The sequence below is a fragment of the Ricinus communis genome, chromosome 1, assembly GCF_019578655.1.
Source record: "Ricinus communis isolate WT05 ecotype wild-type chromosome 1, ASM1957865v1, whole genome shotgun sequence".
NCBI lineage: Eukaryota > Viridiplantae > Streptophyta > Magnoliopsida > Malpighiales > Euphorbiaceae > Ricinus > Ricinus communis.
The window spans coordinates 12,322,077-12,345,093 of record NC_063256.1 but is presented as its reverse complement, the minus strand read 5'-3'; the positions used below and the strand labels follow the sequence as shown (position 1 = coordinate 12,345,093).

Sequence of the window (23,017 nt, the reverse complement as noted above, 5' to 3'; positions counted from 1 at the left end):
ACCTCTATAAGATTTTATATATATATAATATATAGTGGGAAAGTCATCATAGCTAGCATCTAAGTTCTTGCTTTTTGTTTTTGTTTACCATGGTGTTTTAAACCTCAAGTATATATTTAGGCCACCTCTACCCTTTTACCCTCTGTAATATGCAATATAGATATGTTTTAATTTAATTTTAGAAACACAGAAAAATCAGATAAGTTTTAGAAACTATATGTAACTGTCAAAAATGTGTTCAAGAAATAGAAAAGGAAAGAAAGAAAAGCACATTCAAGAACATTATCTTTAAAGAAAATGAGGTTCTCAAGTAAATAACATAAGGATAAGTTTATTGTATGTTAGCTATGGCAAACAAAGATCAGAATGAAAGAAGTCTGATTAATTAGTTTCCAGTCTCATACCTGTTCAAGCTCTTATGATGAAATTGCAAAAAGGTGCTCCTCTTGTTGCCCTTCCTCTGTAAATGCTGCAAAAGGCTCTTTCTCTTTATAATACTGTTGTTTTTCCAAGAAAGAGCCTTCTTTCTTCTCTCTTCTATACTTATGTCTTCTTTGATCAGCAAAACCTTTGTGTTCTTACAGAAACAAAGCTGCAACTCCTCCCTGATCTATGCTCTGAAATCAACAACAATTCTGAAGTACGTGATGCATTAATTCAAAGCATATGACTTTTTCGAACTTGAACCGGAAGTTAATTTACTTTAATCCTATATTTAGCTGTAGTTCTTTCTATATTTAGCATAGTTCTTGACCTTAACAAACTCTCCACCATTTATGATCTGTCTAACCAGCACATCTACATGTAATATATTCAGATCTTGTATTTATTTTCTCATGTTTTAATTAATGATTTATTAATGCAAGGTTTACTTACTGGTCTGTATGACTAACTACTGATGGCAATCTTTTCTTGTTGAACAAACAGCTGTTTATCTTATTTCACCACCCCTGTTCTCCCTCTGTTATCATTGGCACTTTCAACCCCCAAAAGTCATCTTTAAAATCCATGTCAGACAAGGGGTTTACGAACATTCTATCTAAGATGGCCTCCCTCTCTGTTTTTCATCTTCTGTAATCATATACATGAATAAACGCCACAAGCTTTTATGGTTTCCTCAGTAAAGAAGCAGAGGGAAATTATTTTAAATGTATTCAAGATAACACAACAAAGGGCATCATCCTAAAATAAGAAAATCAGAACACAACTCAGATACAGATTAGGAACAAATACAGTACAATGGTGGTCCTTAAGAACCGTTTTCTACCTGATGTTAACTAGCCTTATTCTACTTGAGCTAAAAGGAATAAAGAAGACGTTAATCATTATAATTGAAACAATTGATTTTTGTAGCATATTGTCCAATCTGAATCCTCCGATCGAACCAAACTACCCCCATCAGTGCTTATAGACTCTGCACAACTTGGTACCTGGGGTGGAATTTCCTCCTTGGCTTTTCCATCAACTCCATGTCCACTGTCTACAAATATGGTACATCCAGACCCATTAGTTGAAAGTTGCTCATTCACCGCATGAACATCGAGATCGGGACAACACTGAAATTTTAAGCAGTCATCTTTGCAGCCATCAGCATTGGCATCATCTTCTTCATCTGATAAGCATCTGCAAGAATCAAATTCATCCATCTCAAAGATCCGACTAACCAATCCTTCCCTCCATGATATTCTCATTTGAGACTCTGACATATTTCCCATTGTGGAATTAGAATACCAAGACGCTCGATCATCTAAAATTTTCTGAAAATGGGAAAGATCAGTAGAATTGGAAGGGGTTGTCAAACAATCGAACTGAAAACTTGAACTGGTTGGATCCCACATTGACACATGGCTCCTGGGAGATAAACAAGCCATCTGAAGATGCTCAGACATAGAATTGAGCTCGCAATCAATGTTATCATTCTCTCTACCATCATCTGCATTTAACCAGGATATACCAACTCGTTTGTCCATGCTAGTGTCAGATTGGGGGGTTTGAATTATATTTCCACTACCCAAAGAATCTATGGAGACTGGGGATTTCTCCTGATAAAGATCAAAGCAGTTCTTCCTCTCTTTTCCTGAACATAAAACAGCTCTAGCTGTATTATCGTACAATGGAGGCCCCATAAATCCTCCAATTGGAGAAAGCAAAGGAGAAATCCTTGTCTTCCTCCTAGCATTAGCAGTAGAAGTACTTCTGTCAGTGCTGTTATTGAATACATCTGGTGAAAAAGCATCATTGCCGGACAAAGGAGAAGCAGGAAAATTGTGGATGGCACTCTCCTCCAATGTCTGGAAACGACATGTAACTTCTTCAGAATTTTCTTTGTGATCCTCATCCTCTTCGTTGCAGGGTGATAAAAGCCAGCGCATTGAAGCCTCAGTAGGCAAAGGCAACATGGGAACTCTAGAATTGTTGACAGGATCTGGAGTATTCTCCTTTTCAGACTCATCATCACTATCAAAACAATCAAGAGGCTTAGCTTCTCCTACAGTGAGTATCCCTCTAGGCCTACACTTCCTCTTGTCAATAACCCCTGAAACAACATAACCAGCACCATAACACACAGGTGTTATTGTTTTTGCTGTTGTTGATGACACCATGGATGACCCACACTGTATTTCTGGAGATACTGAGGCCTGAACTGGAGGAGTCTTAGTATTGCTGCTTGTTGAATTTGTGTTAGTATTACTAATACTTTTTAATTTCTCGTCATCATCATCAATCATAACCTTACTATCAACAGCAAGATTCAAACCAGACCCAGTTACCACCTTACTCAAAGGAGTAAAATTTAATGCATCAGAGTCACTAACTTTATCAACTACCAACTGTTTTACTTTCACTTCTCTACAACCAGAGTTCACTTTATTTTCAGAACTGCCACTACTGTTCAAAACTGAAGAAAGTTTCAAACTTGGAACATTACTCAAACTGGAATCATTCTTTCTCCCAGATTTAGGAGGATTTCTCTTAACGTTCTCAGACTTTTGTGAAATGGGTTTATGAAAAATGGATCTTTTTAAAGAGTTCTCCTTTGCAGGTCTCATGTTAGGTGCTGACTTAGGAGTGGAAATGAGTTTTTCTCTAGTGGGTATTTTATTATTATTATTACTGCTGCTGCTGCTACTACTAAAAGGAGGTTTTGCAGAAGAAGTGTGAGAAAGAAAGAACCTGAGGCAACCCTTAGGAGCTTCAATGGAGGACACGGAAGAAGCATTACTAATACTATCACTGCTATTGTTGTTGTTGCAGGTGTTAAGAAAGCCACGGTTATTGAGATCTTGAAACGGGTTTCTTGACCTCCTCCTCCGTTCCTGCTTCTTTTTCTTGTCTTGCATTATGGAATCTTGCCATGCAGCAGTTAAGGATTTCTGGTAATGGGTTTTTGATGAGGATGATGATTGATTCATGTGGGTGGAAGAGAATTATTTGAATTAATTTTTTTTTTTTGAAAGAAATGATTTTTATCTTTTTTCTTTGATTTGAAAATTGAAGTGGTGGGTCTGAGAGAGAAGAGTTCCTCTTGCTTTTTTTAATTCTATTCTATTCCACCTTTTTGTAAGTTTCCCCTCTTTCTTGTTATTTTATTTCTCAAATTGCCATTGATGCCATTATAGACGTTAACTCTTGTTTTATGTGTTCAGGCTGGCCCATGAATTTTCAAATCTTGCCCACTTCTCTTCATACCTTTTTGATTCTTTTCTTCAATATTTTATTTTCTTCTTCATCATACCCAAAGCTTTTTTCTTTTCTTTTTTCCTTTTTTTATTTAATAAATACATGTGCATCATGGTTCAAAGACTAAATCCAAATAGTATGATTATCCTTTTTGATAATATTAATAGTAATTATTTTCACTCAATGGTTAACAAGAAAAGAATCAAATAAAGTCCATAATTTATGTGCTAGCTCATAAAGTTTCTTTCTTTTGATTGTGCGCCTCATTTGATCCACTAAATGGAGATGCATATTAAATTCTTGAATGTGATTCATGGATGAATTAAAAATTTAAAAACCTTGTATTTTTTTATTTCTAAAAGAGTTTACTTTTTGAAAAGAAAAATTAGAAGTTGAATAGGGTATCTTACATAACAAAGATTTAGAATATATTTTTTTTTTATATTTTTTTTTTATTATGAATGTGATAAGTTTTGTTTAATACGGTTAAATATAGACGAGAAGCCTTAAATTCGAAATTGTTTAAGATTTTCATAGAAAAAACAACCAATTATCTATTATTGACTTAAATCTAAACTTTATTTCATGTGGAAAAAGATTATAGATTGAAAAGGTCGTTTTTACTTATTTTTAAATATTACATAATTTATTTTTTACAATAATACAAGTGAATACTTTATTACGTAATTTTATATTTTAAAAAGTATTATTTTAATAAAAAGTATTTAAATATAAATAAAATAAAGAGTAAGAGTTTAATGGTCTTTCTTTTTTTATTATTTTATCCAACGAGTATTAATATTTTAGTTTTTCCTTTAGAGAGGGAAAAAAATTTATTTTTAAAAAAATAAAGAAGAAAGTAATAGATATCAATTAATAAAATGTATAGTAATTTGTAGTATATTAATTACAAGAACGATAAAAAATAAAATTTAGTTCTCTAAATATAAAGAGTCAAATTCACTTTTTATTTTTATTTTACATAAAATAAAAAGTATGTTGAAACCTCATTTTATTAAATGACTCTTTATAATAAATAATTTAGCTTATATAAAAATTCTTTAATATTTTTTTAATGAATATAATATTTACTTAAAATGTAGAAATGCATTCCACGGTTGGTTTATTTCTTTGTTATTTTGTTTTCATTTTACTCTTTTTTTTACCACAAATGAGATGACCTTATATCATATAGGGTTACTTATTAACAAAGTAGGATTTGCTAAGTTATAATTTTCATGTCGAATTTATTGATTCATAAAAAATTAACAGAAGATATTATATAAAACACAGATTTTTGCAATGAATAATAAAATCGAATTAATAGTTAATAAAGGAGGAGAAACAAACGTAGAGTATCTATGAGAGTACTCTCTGTATCTTTCTATATTAAATTATAAATATTTATTTATTTATTTTAGCTTGTCTTGAAATGTATTTTTATTTCAATAACACTTTATATTTTGTTTATTAATTAATTTTTTATTAATAGAATAGAGTGAGAACAAAATAATAAGAAAATATAATGTAATTTTTAAAGAAAAAAGATGAAACATAATTAAAGAGGTAAATAATAAAATACATTTTTTTCTTTTTATTTTATCAATTATAAAATTAACTATGGAAAAAAATAAAAAATATTATTGGAATACATACACATTTCAATACAGGTTAAAATAGAGAGTTAATTATTTATAATTTAATAAAAAGACAAATAGAAACTATTGTTAGGGATCCCCTTGATATGTTTCTATTTTTTCTTTATATAAGAAATTATTTATTTTTAAATAAAAATAATAAATTTTTATTTCATTTATTCTACGTTTACTTTTTATATTTAAAATATTACCTAAATATAAAATAATTTTTTTTATATAATAGCAAGTAAATATATTTTACAGATTTTACAATTTTTTTATACAAATAAAAAATAACAAATTGATAATCACTACCACAAGAAAACAGAAAAGAGAAAATTCTTCTAATTTGAAACTTATTATAATTATTCTGCAACAAATCCTTCTTTATATAAGTTTTCGAATATATTATTGCTTACAAAACAATAAAATCAGAAGCACTATTTATTTTAGAGAGAAACACTATCCATTCAAAGCATACGCTACTAAGTCTTATATTTAATTAAAGAAAATAAATTTAGAATTCTAAATTTATATTTACTAAAGAAAAAAGAAAAGTGATCTTTTTAATCTCTAAATTTCTCAATTAAAATAAAAAATAATAACTATTGAGCCCTTAAGGAAATGCCAATCTATTTTATTTTTTTTTCAATTAATTAAGGAAATAAATTTTAGACATAAAAGAAGGGCCCCAAAAGGGGGTCTAAATTCTTTTTAACTAATAAAAGAGTATTTAAGGCTTTTAATGGAAAAAAGAGAGGCTCCAAAGGGGTCTAACCTTTTTTCTTTAATTATTAAAAATACTTTTTTTTTACACTAAAAGACTTAATCATTACCAAAGATAGCATTTCATAGTGAATAGTAGGATATTTATATTGTATTTTTTAAATGTCCAGAAAATAATTCTCTCTATTTTCAACTTTGAAACTTTGAATTTATTATTTTTTTTGGTGAAAAAGTATGTATATTATACATACTTTCTTTAGTTAGCAATAAATAATATTCAGTATAATCAAATATTCACATAGATAAATTAAGCTGATACTAATATATATTTTCAGTGTCATAAAAAATATTATATTTTTTAATAAATAAAAATAAATTATACATAAAATCATAAATATGTGTTCTGAACATCAATGGTTACATAAAACAGTTGTTCATTGTTTTGTTTTATTTCTGTTAAATAAAAGAAATCTTTCATTAAGAATGGTTAATAAATATAACTTATAATAGATAAAGTTATGAAAGACATATATTAATTTTGTTATAAAGATTAATTTATTCTTTAAACTTTATTGATTGTGTTGACGGAATAATTATACACAACATCTTAGCTGCATTTGAAACATCCGCAAAAAACACATTACATTCGGTGCCTATATTGATTCAATCGAATTTATTGTTATTTGATTCGTTTTTGAATGAGTCCAAACTTTTAAATACCATAATCAAATTCATTCTAACTCCCATAACACATGACAAAAAAAATTTAAAAAAATAAAATAAAATACTCATCATATTTAATTATGAATTTTCAACCAAATAAATTACTTTTCATTGTTAAAAGGTCTTAATTTATTTTATGAATATCAAAACTTTAACAGTCATAAAATTATCTTCTTTATATTTTTTATTTATCATATATTCTTTAAAATTCATTGCTAAAATTAAAATCAACAAACTCTTATCAATTCATATAAATAAAATAAAATATAATTTATTATTTTATTATAATAAAAAATACTAAAAAAATAAAAATAAAAAACTGAAATTAACTACCGTATATAGCAAAAGAAAACCACCGACAGCAGCGAAAGAACATGAGTATTTATTCCGCTTTAATACTAGTAATATAGTAATCCTCTTAAATAACAAAATAGTATGATCTATTTTTTTTTTAAAAAAAAATCAAAATAATTATTTGATTTAAAATTGATTATTATAAAAATAAAATATATAATAATATGACAATAATTTGTATACAAGATTAATCTATGTAATAGCTATTTTTTTTAATATCTGTTGGCACTTATATGTAGAAGAGTTTTGTTTAATTCAGCTGATCAATATAATTAGTAGTTGGTGTCTGATAATTTATAGCTTATAGCTAATAGTTTGATAAAATTTTATTAATTGTTAGCATTAATGGATTATATGACCGTTGAAGATATAATTTATTTATATATATAATAGATATATTATTTCAACAATAATATATTAATGATATAAATTAGTAAAATAACTTATAATAATTAAAATATTATAATTTTTAAACTCAATTATGTTTGTTATTAAGAATATTTATGAAATTTAATCTAAAGATAAGGGTTATAATTTAAATACCACTAGGAAAATTTTGATTTAAACGTCATAACTATAAATATTATAAGTATTTAATTTTTAAATATAATTTTACAAATAATAATATTTATTACGAATTATAAAATATTATTTATATAAAATAAATTTAGATAAATTATTATTGATAATTTTTAATAAGAGTAATTATTTAAATAAATAAAAATATCAAATTAGTTATTAATTGATAAAAATTTTAAAATAAAGTTGATAGAATCAGTAAATAATTGGGATTAAATCAGCTATCAATTGCTTATTTTTAAATTTTATAAAACATGTTTGATATAGTTGTAAATGAGAGACAATTACCAACCGTACTAAATCTCTAAACTAAACACACTCAAAATAAAATTTCTCGTATAATTAGGAGTTAAAATTACATAAAATGTATATAATATTAACAGTATATAAAATAAATTCTAAATTTATTATTATTATTTACAGTATTATTAGTAAAGTAAGTTATGTCATTAATTAGTAACAAAAGTGACCAATTAAATAAATCAATTAAAATTGATAAGGTGATTAAAAAGAAATAAGTGGTTAAATAATGTTAATGATGGCAATGGTATTTTAACACATTTTAAAGTATAAAAAGCAGAGAAATTTTGAATTCAGTTTGTTTTATCCATATAATATTAATTAAAATTTTATGATTTTATTAAGTATTTTATAAAAAAAAAAAAAACTCAAGATTTTAATATAATCCAGTCAGTCCTTTCAACAGTGCTAACGGTTCAGTCAACATACTGTGAACAAATGCATCCTTATCAAAAAAAGACAATTATTATTGTTATCATTATTATTTTCTGTCAGGAGTTTAAATCATTATTATCTCTCCAATGCAAAAGAAAATAAATTAAAATTTAGAAAGAAAAAAAAAAAAGAGAAAAAAAGCAAAATAATATTATATTTATTAGTGTCAGTATTTGTTTATGATATGTTGTTTTAGAAAAGGACGCTCTATTTTTGTGCATCAGTTTTCTTAATTATAGCTATTGACCCGCGATGTTCTTTCTAAAAAAGGAAAGACAAGTTTGACCTCTGCGTAAAAAAGTAAAAAAGTAAAAAAGTAAAAAAGCTTAATTGTTTGTAGATTCTAAGGATTTCTTATTCAATTTAGTCGGTAACTTTTAGATTTTAAATTTTTTTTAGTATTATATTTTAATAATTATTTTGATTTTATTTTTTTTATTAAATTTGTATTGTGTGAACCAACGGTAAAATAATTGAGTTAATATTATAATTATTGGTATTATTAAGTATTTTTTATTTAAAGTACATAAAATTTTAAGAAAACTAAGATTAAAAAATTGAAACGTCAATAAATTTATTTAATTATTTTACTACAAAGTAAAATTAAAATTATTTAATTAAAAAATTTAGAAACTAAATAATTAGTTGAGAACTTTTTCCAGTATTAGAAAAATAAAATATCATGGCATATGAAATTATTAAAACTCACCACTTAAATAATAAAAGCGAATTATAATTAGGATAAAAAAATGTCATACTATATCAAGTTTTGAACAAAATAGAAATTGAAAAATAAACTATTTCTTTTGGCTAAATAAATTGTCCCATGTCACGTACAAGATATTTTAAAGTCATATCTCTCGGGTTAAGAAAACTAGTCATTTATCTGTATGTTGCACGGTTGTTATTATTATTTTTATTATAAGACTAAGTAGATAGATACAATTTAATAAAAAAATTTAATATATCAATTACAAACTAACTACTTTTAAATATTTTTTTTTAATTTTTAAAAATTTTAAAATTTTATTAGTACAATAATATAAAAATATTTTAGATTAATTCCAGTATTATATGAATTAATACTATTAATATTATTGTTTTAGATTAAAAATCTATTATATAATAAAAACTAATTTATTATTAAATATTAGTTTAGATATTATTCTTTAGAATTAGAATTATTATCAATTATAAAACTAATTTATTAGTTAATTATAATACTAAAATATAATTAATATATTATTTCTTAAAATAAAATTAGTATAATTATCTTATTAGAAAACTATTTATTAATTAATATAATATTAAAATATAATTAATTTTTTATTTTTAAAATTAAAAATAATATTTAATTAAAAACATAATTTATTAATTAATAAATAGTAGAGGCTTCTTCCCCCAATTCGAAACCTCAAAACTAAAGACTATGTAAAGAGCAGCGAAGACGAACATAGATAAATCGAGGTTTTCAATTTTCATTTACTACTGTTAATTTATGGAAATGTGAGTCTTAATTTTATGAAAAATTTGATAAGTTTAGCTGACATTCATATAAGCACTGTATCTTCTTCTTCTTCTTCTCTTCTTTGTTTTCCTCGCAAATCGTACAAAAACCTTTAAATTATTTGCAGTCTTATGGTAAATTATTTAAAAATTATTTTATATTTTTAAAAGATAAAATTTAATAATTAAATGCTATGATCATATTACCATGTTTTATAATATTAAAATATGTAAATTATTTTATTTTTATATGAATCTTTTTGCAATATTTAATATAAAAAATAATTAAAATTTTAAATATGAAAAGTAAAATTTTAAAAATTTAGCTGTCAAGAACAATTAATTTTTAATTTTTAGAAATTATAAAATTTGAGAATTCTGAGTTTCAAGACTTTAAATTCTCAAAAATCAAATTTTCACATGGAGAACAAACCCTTAATAAAAACGTTAACTCCCTTAACAGATTGAGTTTTTAATTACTTTTAAAATATTAAGATTGAAATTAAGATAAAATAAATAGTAAGAGTGTAATTAGTTTTTCTAAATAATTGATGGGTTTTCTTAAATACTTTTACCAATTTCTTTTTGGTAACTGAATTCATTATATTTCCATAACTAAAACCAAGAAAATCTGTTTATTCCTATAAAGACTTTTTTAGTCATAAATGAAGAGAAATTCGAATTTGAGACCCTATTTAAGTGATATATTGTTAAAGTAAGTCGTATGAGTATTTTATGGGGTTGTTTTGTCAAACTCTAAAATTAAACTATTTAAGGGGTTATTCTACCATACTGACAAATATACCAAAATTACGGAGTTATTTTCTCCGATTGATACATATCCCTGTATTATGGGTTTATTTTCTTCGATTGATATATATCCTCGTATTACAGGGTTGTTTTCTCATATTAAAAAATTTACCCCTTCTACGAGGCTGTTTTCTCATACTCGGAACTACACTGCTTTTACGGGGTTGTTTTCTCATATTCGTAAATTTACATGTTTTATGAGGTTTTTTTCTTATATTGATAATTATACCACTTTAACGGGGTCATTTTATTATATTATATTATTACCACTATTATGGGTTATTTACTCAAATTCATAAATTTACATGTTTTACTGAGTTATTTTCTTATATCCACAAATATACTCTCATACATTTCAAAAATCTCTCAATCTAAGTAATGATACCTAAGTGCTGACTTCGCTAATAATAAGAGTCCTTTAATATGAGAAAACGACCGCGTAAAAGTGGTATATTTATTAATAAAAGAAAATAACCTCGTAAAAGTTGTATAAATTTTTTAATATGAGAAACAACCCCATAATACGACGATATTTATCAACCGGAGAAAATAATCCGGTAAAGTGTTATATTTATCAGTACTATAAAATAACCAAATAAAACGTGTATATTTATGAATGTGAGTAAACAACCTCGTAAGAGTAGTGTAACTGCGAGTATGAGAAAACAACCTCGTAGAAGGGCTAAGATGAGAAAACAACCCCGTAATACCGAAATATTTATCAATCGGAGAAAATACCCCTGTAATTTTGGTATATTTGTGAGTACGAGAAAACAACCCCTTAAATGGGTTAATTTTATAATATGAGAAAACAAACCCGTAAAAGGCGTACATTTGTCGATATAAGAAAATAACTCCGTAAAACGTGTGTATTTATGAATTTGACAAAACAATCCTTTAGTAGTGCTAATAATTTAATATGAGAAAACGACCGCGTAAAAGTGGTATATTTATCAATATTAGAAAATAACCCTATAAAACGTGTATATTTATGAATATGAGAAAACAACCACGTAAAAGTAGTGTAATTCCGAGTCTAAAAAAACAGCCTCGTAGAAGTGATAAATTTTTTAATATTAGAAAACAACCCCATAAGAGGTGTATATTTAAAAATATTAGAAAACAACCTCGTAATACAAAAAAAATTATCAATCGGAGAAAATAACTCCATAATTTTGGTATATTTGTAAGTATGGGAAAACAACCCCTTAAATGAGTTAATTTTAGAGTATGAGAGAACAACCCCGTAAAAAGAAAATAACCCTGTACAACATGTATATTTATGAATCTGAGAGAACAACCCCGTAAACATAGTGTAATTGCGAGTATGAGAAAACAACCTTGTAGAAGGGGTAAATATTTTTAATATAAGAAAACAACCCTATAAAACGGGGATATTTATCAATCAGAGAAAACAACCCTGTAATACGGGTATATTTATCAATCAGAGAAAATAACTCTGTAATTTTGGTATATTTGTGAGTATGAGAAAACAACCCCTTAAATGGGTTAATTTTAAAGTATGAGAAAACTAGTCAAAACTCATTAATTTAAAATTTATGAATTTTAAAATCTTATCTTGGAGACTAAACATACAAACAATAAAACTTTTTAAAAAAAATTAAGAATAATTTTAAAATAATATAAATTTATTAGCGACTTTCTTGAAATAAAAAATTATTATAATGAGTTATTATTTTTTTAAAACAGTAAATGTTAAAATATCTTATATAGGAAATTAAAATCTTAAAAAAATAAAATTTTTAAAAAAATAAGAAATTTCTTAAAATTCAGATCACTCTATTTTACTTGTCAAGCAATAAGTTTAGGCACCGTTTAGATTAAGGAATTTTGAAATATACAAATTTAATAAAAATTTATAAAATTTCTTATATGAAATTCTTTAACCCAAGCGATCCCTTAACGGTGATCATGAAATAAAAAACAAAAAGAGAAAAATGTAGGCTTTTTCCTTCCCATTTCCAGCATGTGATGTTGCATTTCCCCTGCATCCTCAATCCTTCTTTACCATCCGAATATGAAACTCAAAACTTATCAACACCAAAACGATGCCGTGGAATCAATACTCATGGTTTAAGTCTAAGCAATGTTAATAACTACAATGAATTAGGGTTTTAAAATGAAAAGCAATCAATCGAGAATGCCAGTGAAGGAAGGAAATAATCATATTTTTAGTGTCTGAATTTGTCAATGAATAACAATTAAGTGGCTAAATTTTTAAAATTAATAATTGAGTACAACAACTTATAAAATAAATAATAAAGTGATGTTTTTAGTAGGTGACTTTTCAGATTTTTCATAAAATTTTACAAGTTCAAAACAATCAATATGTAGAATCAGAACAAGTGATTTCTGAAATTCGGGCGGGAACATACACTTTGAATTTTAAAGAGAAGGTTCGAAAACATATTTATTCCGATTCAGAAGGGGAAATGCACTGGAGTACTGATGTATACCATGCACCCGAATTTACATATAGTAATGTCCATCTCTTACCAAAAACAAGTCATTTATGGATATTATCAGGAAATTCGTACAGATCCAGTATAGATATAAATAAAAGAGTAAAAATTGTTGAACACGTCAAAAACTAAAATGTATTTATTAGTGATTTAGCCTTAGATAAATTTTATCTTATATAATTCTCTTTCTCTAACTTTTATTAATCCTCAATTTAGCAGTTCTAATCATTAATTTTTAATTCATGAATTCTAATATTTATTGCGCTATAAAACTCTAATAACTTAATAAAAATACATTTGTATATGATAGATAAAATTATTATTTTATCATTATTACAACACATATGTACCACATTTCTCTTATTTTTCGTCTCATTTAACAAAAAATATATATATATCGGTATTTATGATATATGACCTGCTAAAAAAAATTATATTGTTATTTTTTTAAGGTATCACACTTAATTGTTAATTTAAAAAGTTCAACTATTCTATTATTAATCTTTTACAAATTTAGACACCAAAAATATAATTATTCCTAAAGGAAACTGTTGAATAAGAGGATTATTAGTAAGGTTTGGAGTAGAAATAAGAATATGATTATTAGTAATGTTTGGGGTAGAAATGAGAATATGAGATTGAGGAGAGAGGTAAAATAGTGATAAGAAGATTTAATTTTCTAATATCTAGAAAACATGTTATTAGTAATTCAATATGTTCTTAATTTAAGCTTTCTCTTATTTGTTTTGTTTATATTTTTTAATTCTTTTATTATGGATAATTTTATTATTTAAAACATTAAAATTTTATATGCAACTCATATGCTTAATCACGACCCTCTCCATGGCAATAACAAGAAAGGAAATAGAAATTTTTAGATAAATTTGGTTTATTATATTATTTATAAATAAAATATTATATAATATTATTTATTAAGTATTTTATTTGTATTGATTGGTTTATTTATTACTAGTAATTATTATGATTAAAAATAAATCTATATAAATATAATAACTAATAAATAATATCACATGTCAATATGTAATTAATTGTGTTTATGAATGATGTGGTAGACCGAGTCTATCTGAAAAATTTTCACAATAATATATCTAACGAAAGAGAATGAAGTTAAGAAAAAAAAAGAAAAAGAGAATATATTACATTAAGAGTCATTCTAATGGTACTATACAAATCTATAAATATTAATATTATTTTAATTTTAATAATTTATTAATATAATTAAATACTATATTAGTCAATTATATATATTATTTAATTATTAATCAATTAAATATATTAATTTTATTTATCAACTTTTTGAGCTATTTCTAGAATTTAATTAGTGGTATTTGACAACTATAACATTTAACTATAAAATTTTGACTCATATAAATAATTAAAAATTATATGTAAATTCATTGATATTAGAATAATATATAAGATACATAAATTATTTAAGATAATATTGATTAGTCTATAATTAAAATATAGAATTCTAATATTAGGGTGCCATAGCGGTACTCTAGCAAATCTCATTGCACTTATATAACAAATAAATATTATATAACAAACAAATATTAAATTTGAGGTTTTGGTAAAGTACTATTGTTGCCCTCTACCATTATAAGTCTATTCTTTTTAGTTATAGACTATTAATTAATATTAGTTTAAATAATTTATTTATTTTTATTATTCTACTAATATAGATTGTTAATGAATTATAAATAATTTTTAATTATTTTATATGAGTTAAAATCTTATGATTGATTCTTATAGTTGTCAACAGTAATTAAATTTTAAACATAAATAAAAAAAATTAATAAATAATTAAAAATAATTTATTTAATTAATAATAATTAAGTAATATATATAATTAATTAATTGGATAATTACTATTTGTCTCTTGTATTTTTTTATATTATACTAATTACCTCCTGACATTTAAAAAATATATTTTTCATCCTTCTATTTGGCGATTTTATACTAAAAACTCCTTCCATTAGAATTTTCGTTAGAGATAATTAATTAAGTTTGGTTTTATATTATTTACCCTTTAATATTTTATGTAATATACAAATTTCCTCTTATATTTTATTTATTGTACTAAAGTTCCTTTGCGTTTTGAAAGTCAATATAATTAAGGATCTAAATTGATAAAAAAATATAATTTGATTGTTAAACTTCTTATCAAAGTTACAATTCTATTGTAACAAAATTAATAATAATAATAATACTATCTATTTTATTTTAACAATTAAAAGTTAAATTATATGAATTTTCAATAATTAGATTAATATAAGTACTTTTAAGATATTTAAATTTACTAGAATTTGATCATGCTAAAAATCAGAGTAATTAAAGAACTTTAATTAATTATTTTTATAGAAATACTAAAATTGATTTTGTATGAAAATTAGATAAGGGAGTTTTTAGTATAATAAATAAAACTATAATTTGTATTTTACACCAAAGATCAAAGGGCAAGTAGTTTAAAATCAAATTTAGTTAATGGTTATTTAACGAAAATTTGAACGAAAAAATTATAAAATAGAAAGATGAAAAATATATTTTTTAAATATCAAGGGGTAACTAGTCTAATATGGATAAATACAAGAGATAAATAGGTAATTACCCCTTAATTAATTTAGTATTTAATTATATTAATAAATTATTAAAATTAAAATAATATCAAATATTTATAGGCTTATATGATACCATACACCTATAATATATTAGAACGAGTCTTAAATTTAACTTAGCATAAAATGAATGAGAAAAAGATTTTATGTAGTTATAGTATGAATAGTACCGGTACACATCTTTTTTCCTTTTGCCTTTAACTTAAAAATTTTTGTACGTGAAAATTATTGGAAAAATAAATATAATTTTGTGCTGATAAAATTTAAAATTTTGAATTTTGGAAGAACTCAAATTCTGCTTTATTAAAAATAGTTATATAATTTTGATATAAAGTCATGACAAATAAGAAAATTTAATATGAAAAATTGTTATTGATGTAAAAATCCAATGAGTAAAATACCTAAATAATATAAAAGGCTATTTATAAAATTTTATTAAAATCATAAAAGATAAAATGAATAATTAATTTTAATTCTTTTATAAGTTGAAAATTTTCAAAGGTTAGCATATACTCAATTTCGTCTTTTAGGAATGGAGAAAAAGGAGAATCGATTTCTTCCTAGAAATATCTTGATAATTAAACATAATTATATCTAGCTATTTTTATTCTATTTCCTTCTTTTTCTTGGGTTACATTACATTCATACATAATATAAATAATATCTACTTTGAACTCAATAATGTGTCAAAACTGCTTTTAAAGTAATATATATATAAATTTTGAAATCTAATTTTTTTATATATATACTTAATCTTTGACACGTAAATTTTTTTTTTTGATATGTATATTATTTTTTGATATATATAAGTCAAGTTTATATGTAATTTTAAATTTTTTATGTTAATTTATTGTTTAATTACATTTCTAATTAAACATCGACTCTAACTCTAAGAATTATCATATTAATTATATTTTAATATTATATTAACTAATAAATAATTTGTTATAAAATAATACTAATTATATTCTAAAAATAGCATATTAATTATATTCTAATATTATATTAATTAATAAATTAGTTTATTTAATTATACAATAATTAAAATTTTAGAAAATAACATCTTAAATTATATTTTTGATATTATATTCAATAATAAATTAATTTCTTAATTATATAATAAGTTTAGCCCTAAAAGATAGTAATATCAATTATAGTATTAAGTTATATAATATTAAAATTAATTAATAAATGTTTTAAAAATAATTCTTATAGTATTATATTAATAAAATTTAAAAATTTTAAAAATAAAAAATATTTAAAAATAATTAATTTACTATTATTTCTAAATATATTATAAATAAATAAATACTAAAAATTTATTAAATTATATCTATTAATATAATTTATAATTAAAATAATAATAATAGTCGTGCAATATATAAGTAAATGGCTAGTTTATTATAAACACTAAAGTATTAAGATGCATATAAGTTATAATTTACACATTTTATTTCATTGTTATAAATAAATTATGCACACTTAAGTATTAGATTTTAAAACATTATTCTTTACACAATTACTAAAATCAAAAAATGAAGATATAATTAATACACTAATTATTCTACTTAATCATTTTAAAAGAAGCAATCTCAATAAAATTGTCTTAATTAATTATAATTTCTATAAGCGATAATTTTTTATTTTATCTTCATATTAATATAAATAAAATAAATTTTATAATATAAAATAATTTAATTTAAACTAGTTATTTTTAAAACTAAATTTATTATATTTTTTAATTAAAATAAGCATTAAAAATCGTAATATTGTAATTATAATTATTTAAATTTTATTATTTTCATAAGGAAAAAAATAAATACACTTTTGTAGCCACATGGGCTAAAAAATAATAATTACAAAACAAATCAGACGAAATGATTGGACTTGATTTGGTAACGGGATTAGGAATATTTGACAGGAGATTGATCTGATATAATTATAAAATAATTGATTCTTTATGTAACCAAATCTCAGAATTACACTTAAAAAATGTGTTTAATTAAAATTGGAATGCAATTATTATTATTAAACTACTGGAGCATGTGGAAAAGGCAACACTTTGATCTCACCTATCAGACTCTGTGTATTCACTTTCTTCTCAATTTCTCATATTACAATTAACAATCACCATCACATCTGTACTAAAAATCAGATTCACACATCAAGATTATGGCATCTGATCCAAAGAAGATCATCATAGACACTGACCCTGGTATTGGTATGCTTTTCCTTTTAAAAAGCTCGTATATTTCCTTTCAAGAAAAAAAGCTCGTATGTTTTCTACGAGTAGGCATGTGGGTAGCATGTGTCTTGAATTTCCTATATTTGGAGCTCTAAATATTGATCTTATAAATAAATGGATTTTTAATTTGGTTTGATCAATTTGGGTATGGTACTGTTATAATCCACAAGAAAAGAAAGGTAAAAAGTTTTGAAATTTTTGGAGTTTTCCCTAATCTGGAATTGTAAAACTTTGGCATCTGATACTAAATTTAGCTGTTGGGAAGGTGGGTTTGACTCAGATTTTATGTTCTTGTTCATTTCAGTGATGGGTCGAATCTGTTTGACATCTCTGTGATTTGTGTTATGATTGCAATGCTACAGATGATGCCATGGCAATATTTCTGGCATTGAAGTCACCTGAAGTGGAAGTGATTGGACTGACTACTATATATGGGAATGTTTATACTACTCTGGCTACCAGGAACGCCTTGCATTTGGTAAATTATTTTCGTCTAACATTGAGCTCAATGAGGTCCAAACTAATGACTAGTATGAGTTGCTACTTTTTCTTTAAAAAGAATAAAGATGACTTGTATTTGAGTTTCAAGATTTAAGATTTGATTAATCAATCTGAAATTACCTCAAACTGCTAATTTTGGTTTACCTTTTCTAATTACACTATTTTTTCGTCTGTATGGTTCTCATGGATTAGTTGGAGGTCGCAGGAAGGACCGATATTCCGGTGGCTGAGGGATCTCATGTCTCGATAACTGTATGTAGTCCCTCCTTGCTTGAATTGATCCTACATTGTAATGGCAGTTCAAAAGAAAAAAAAGAAGAAAGAAAAGAATAGATCCTAGGTTGTAATGGTTATTTGCATTTGTGTCTTCTATCGGTCATTTTGTGTTTGTTCTAAGCAATTCTTGCTGCTTTTATGATGAACTACTATAGCCTCTGAAGAGAATGGATGTGCAATATGTTTCACTGTTTAAGTTGGAATGTCATCTGTGATACTTGAATGAGGAATAAAGAATGTATTTAAAAACATTAGCAACAACAAAGGTTTGCGATGGTTGAGGGTTTACCACTTATTGTATATCAAAATGTCCGATTTTCACTGTTAAGTCTGTAATAATTTTGCTTTTGCGTTTCCTGATGAGAACAACAAATAGTTCAGTACAGTCTTTAATAGGTTTACTTAATTGTACTTCTAGATGTGTGCATGGATCTTTTATAGAAGCTCGAAGTGTTTATTCTAAAATGGTGTTGTCTGTTTGGTATTTATTTCTAGAACATGAATCAAATCACCTGAGAATCAGCCAGTGTCTTCTAGGGTTGGTAGAAGCCATCAATTTAGCAATTTGCCAATTACTTTTAATCATTTTGTTTAATAAATAATTTATAGGGGAATGATAAGTTCAAATATTTCCTTCTTATACTTGCTTTATGCCATAAGTTAGGTCTGGATTTCTTTTCTGCTGGTTCAAGTAGTTTGGGTTTTCTCCACCTCCTAGGTTCATACTCTGTAGTTGGCAAGGGAAGGATAGATTCTCTAAATTTTAAAGACAGGATTAAGTGAATTAATCTACTTTATATCCGTGGCTAGTCTTTGCATGTTGCAATTAGTCTAATATGCCTGGTCTTTATCATTGTAGTTCTACTCTTATAGCTTTAGTGTTGCATTTTCTGTCCACCCAATGATAATGAAAGATTTAAACCAATTTGTGATTGTATTTTGTTGTTTAACAATTCATTTCATCTCTGTTTATTGTAAAGAAAGGTGCAAAACTTCACATTGCCGATTTTGTCCACGGTGCTGAAGGACTTGGCAACCAAAATTTCCCCCCGCCAAAAGGAAAGCCAATTGAACAGTCAGCACCTGCTTTTCTGGTTGAGCAAGTAAATCTTTACCCTGGAAAAGTCACGGTGGTGGCATTGGGTCCACTTACAAATATTGCATTGGTCAGATTCTTGGTCATTTAGAATGGTTTTCTATAGCAAGCTTCTTTTAGTATATTTTCTAATATATATGTATAATACAGGCCATCCAGTTAGATCCTGCATTTGCTAAAAAAATTGGGCAGATTGTTTTACTTGGTGGTGCTTTTGCAGTAAATGGGAATGTGAATCCCGCAACAGAGGCAAATGTAAGTTGTATAAACCCACACAATAAGGTTTATGATTTTTGCTTTTAGGATTTCTGATTTTTTGGTCGCCTTGTCATCTGGCTTTTTCTACTTCTAAATTTTCTCAAATGTTTTTAAAATTTAGGACATTTTCTTTGGGGACTTCTATACATATCTTGTAAATGTGCTATGCCTCATTGGATATTTTAAATACCTTTTTATACATGAACTATATAACTATCTAACGAGTCCCTTTTGCATCATCTTAAATTCTTGTCTGGCTTTAAGTTGGTTGTTTTTCCATTTGTTTCATCGGAATTTGCATCTGTCCTGTTTAAAAGGAATGTCTCACTTCTTTTTGATTAAGATTGTGAAGAACATGTGGAAATAAGTTTCTTTGAAAATCAATAATGCTCCCATGTGAATAATTTTGTTGTATCAATGTACTAGTCTCCTTTCTCTCCCTCTCTCTCTCATTTTTTTATCTAAAATTCTAAACTGTATTATCAGATTTTGGGCGATCCAGATGCTGCTGATATTGTTTTCACCAGTGGTGCAGATATTTTGGCTATCGGGATTAATGTTACCCATCAAGTTGTTTTGACAGGTACCATTTTGACAATCTATGTTGTTCACACATATGACTGTACATTTGTTGTAAATGGTCTTATGTAACCATGTGCCATTTTCCAACATTTTACAAGGATGATATCTCTATTAATCTTTACCTGCAGTTATCCTTTGGTTCAAGATCTACAAACATATCTAGCCACTTCCGCATTCCCAAACTTTCCAAGTCTTTGATCCTAGCTACTTTGTGACTTCTTTTTGGAATCTTTATAGGTTATGTTGTTTGCAAAAGATTGACACAAAATGTACAAAACCTTACAAATCACGCCAACATATGTTGCTTATGGAAAAGATCATGTTACTAATTGGCGAGGCTGTAGTATCTGTCAGTTTTTGTCCACATGCTTCTCTGCCGCACATTCTATTTTTGTCTTTTATAAAAGTAAAAAGGAATTTGCTTTCTGTTTATAATGCTTTGTTGTGACATAAACCTGCAAATTTTTTCTTTAGGATTTTGTTTCTTATGGACACTAATTTTTGATTGTTTATTTCTCTATTTTGACTTTTTGTAGATGCTGATCGAAATAAACTGGCACAATCAAATTCAAAATTTGGTCAGTACTTGCACAAGATTTTAGATGTCTACTTCGATTATCATCGTTACGCATACAACACAGGAGGTTTGATAACTTTTGCTGTTTGATTTGAGCACATGCAAGCAGTAACACAATCATTTGATCTTCAAAGTTATTGATGATTACTTTTGCCCTTCACGCAGGAGTCTATCTTCACGATCCAACAACTGTTCTTGCTGCTGTTGATCCTGCACTTATGACCTACACAGAGGGTGTTGTTAGAGTCCAAACCACTGGCATCACAAGGGGCCTGACAATATTCTTTAACCAAAAGAAGAGGTATAGTTTTCCTGAAATCCTGAGATCATGATGTGAGAGATGATATCAACTGAAAAATGATTAAGATGCCTCTCCATTAAATTCAGGACTACTAAAATAGATGTGGCTTACCATTTGATGTGCAAGATGAATTGTGTAGGCATTTAGTATGTTACTATTAAACCTAATGGAGAATGATAGATAGAAAGTTTAGGAGTGTACTATAGTTTGAAGCATAGATAAGGATTAACTGAACATTTTACTACGAAGTAGATAGTATAACTGCAACTAAGTTACAATCCATTTTCATTCAGCGAAAGTGTTGTTCTTTGTCATTAAAGTATAATACAGTGCATTTTACAAAAGAGAAGAATGAAAGAAGGTCCTCGAATCAGATATTCTCATAGTAGGAAATGCAGCTTATGCATATAGTAGAGAAGTCTTTAATTATCAGAGTCTGTCATGAGTTTCTCAATTTTGAAAATTACAAACCAGGTTTGCTGAAGTCACCGAGTGGTCTGATAAACCCTCAGTAAAGGTGGCCGTCACGGTTGATGCTCCCACAGCTCTGAAAATGGTGATGGAACGGCTTACAGAACCATAAAAACATTTCAGGTCAGCTAGAATTACCTGGTGATTGAGGCGACCGAGAGCGTCTTTCTCGGTGGTCAAATTGTTGTTTCTGATGCATTCACAATGCCATTGTTGAACTAATGTGCATTATGTATATACTTTCCAATCACATTGAGCAAGTAATTTCTCTAGAAGTAACAATCACAATAAAGCATTCTCTGCCGTTTTTATTTCTTTCCTTATTTGATGTTTACTTATAATATGTAATAGTAATAATGCAATTTCCCCAAGTAATTTTGATGCAATGAAGTTAGCATATAAGCAATGGAAATAGTTAGCATGTCAGAATGTTCTATGTTGGGTTAGAATAAGGGAAGATTCTTTCATAAAGTTGGGAATAAACCACAACAATTTGAAGAAATAAGGTCTTGAACTCGAGACTTCAACCTCCAGCAGACCACGAGATTAAAATTTAGTAATTAAATTGCTAAATTCTAGATCATAGGTTAAATGAACACTATAAAAGATACTTATTTAATACTAAGTTAAAATTGTATCCGCAAGTAAAATGATTTTCTTTTTCACAAATGTTTATACAAAAATAAAAGTACTTTTAGCTCTGAAAATTGCTTTGAAAAATAAGTAGATAAAGAGATAATTTAAAAAAAAGAAGAAAAAAAAAAGGAAAAATTTGAAAAGTAAATATTGATAAATTTTTTGTATAAGCTCCCACCATGGCAAGTCTTTTTCTCCAAT

At 25.9% G+C, this 23,017-nt stretch overlaps 2 protein-coding genes across 5 annotated transcripts; one reads left to right on the top strand and one right to left on the bottom strand.

Moving 5' to 3' along the window:
• Nucleotides 1-1,177: 1,177 nt before the first annotated feature.
• On the bottom strand, nucleotides 1,178-4,011 carry LOC8261700. Its single transcript, XM_002533307.4, has one exon. The coding sequence runs from the start codon at nucleotides 3,411-3,413 to the stop codon at nucleotides 1,326-1,328; it is 2,088 nt and encodes a 695-aa protein (XP_002533353.2). The 5' UTR covers nucleotides 3,414-4,011; the 3' UTR covers nucleotides 1,178-1,325.
• Nucleotides 4,012-17,905: 13,894 nt separating this feature from the next.
• Nucleotides 17,906-22,495, top strand: LOC8269680 (probable uridine nucleosidase 2). 4 transcript variants are annotated; one of them, XM_048375145.1, is made up of 9 exons: nucleotides 17,906-18,088; nucleotides 18,481-18,596; nucleotides 18,812-18,871; nucleotides 19,876-20,061; nucleotides 20,142-20,246; nucleotides 20,736-20,832; nucleotides 21,368-21,475; nucleotides 21,574-21,709; nucleotides 22,184-22,495. In XM_048375145.1, exons 1-9 carry the CDS (start codon nucleotides 18,046-18,048, stop codon nucleotides 22,290-22,292), a joined length of 960 nt encoding a protein of 319 aa, XP_048231102.1. In that variant the 5' UTR covers nucleotides 17,906-18,045; the 3' UTR covers nucleotides 22,293-22,495. The 4 variants fall into 4 exon arrangements, with proteins under 4 accessions (XP_048231102.1, XP_048231099.1, XP_048231104.1 ...); XM_048375142.1 differs by having other exon boundaries at nucleotides 17,907-18,094; XM_048375147.1 differs by having other exon boundaries at nucleotides 17,939-18,094; nucleotides 18,423-18,596.
• The last annotated feature ends 522 nt before the right edge of the window (nucleotides 22,496-23,017 follow it).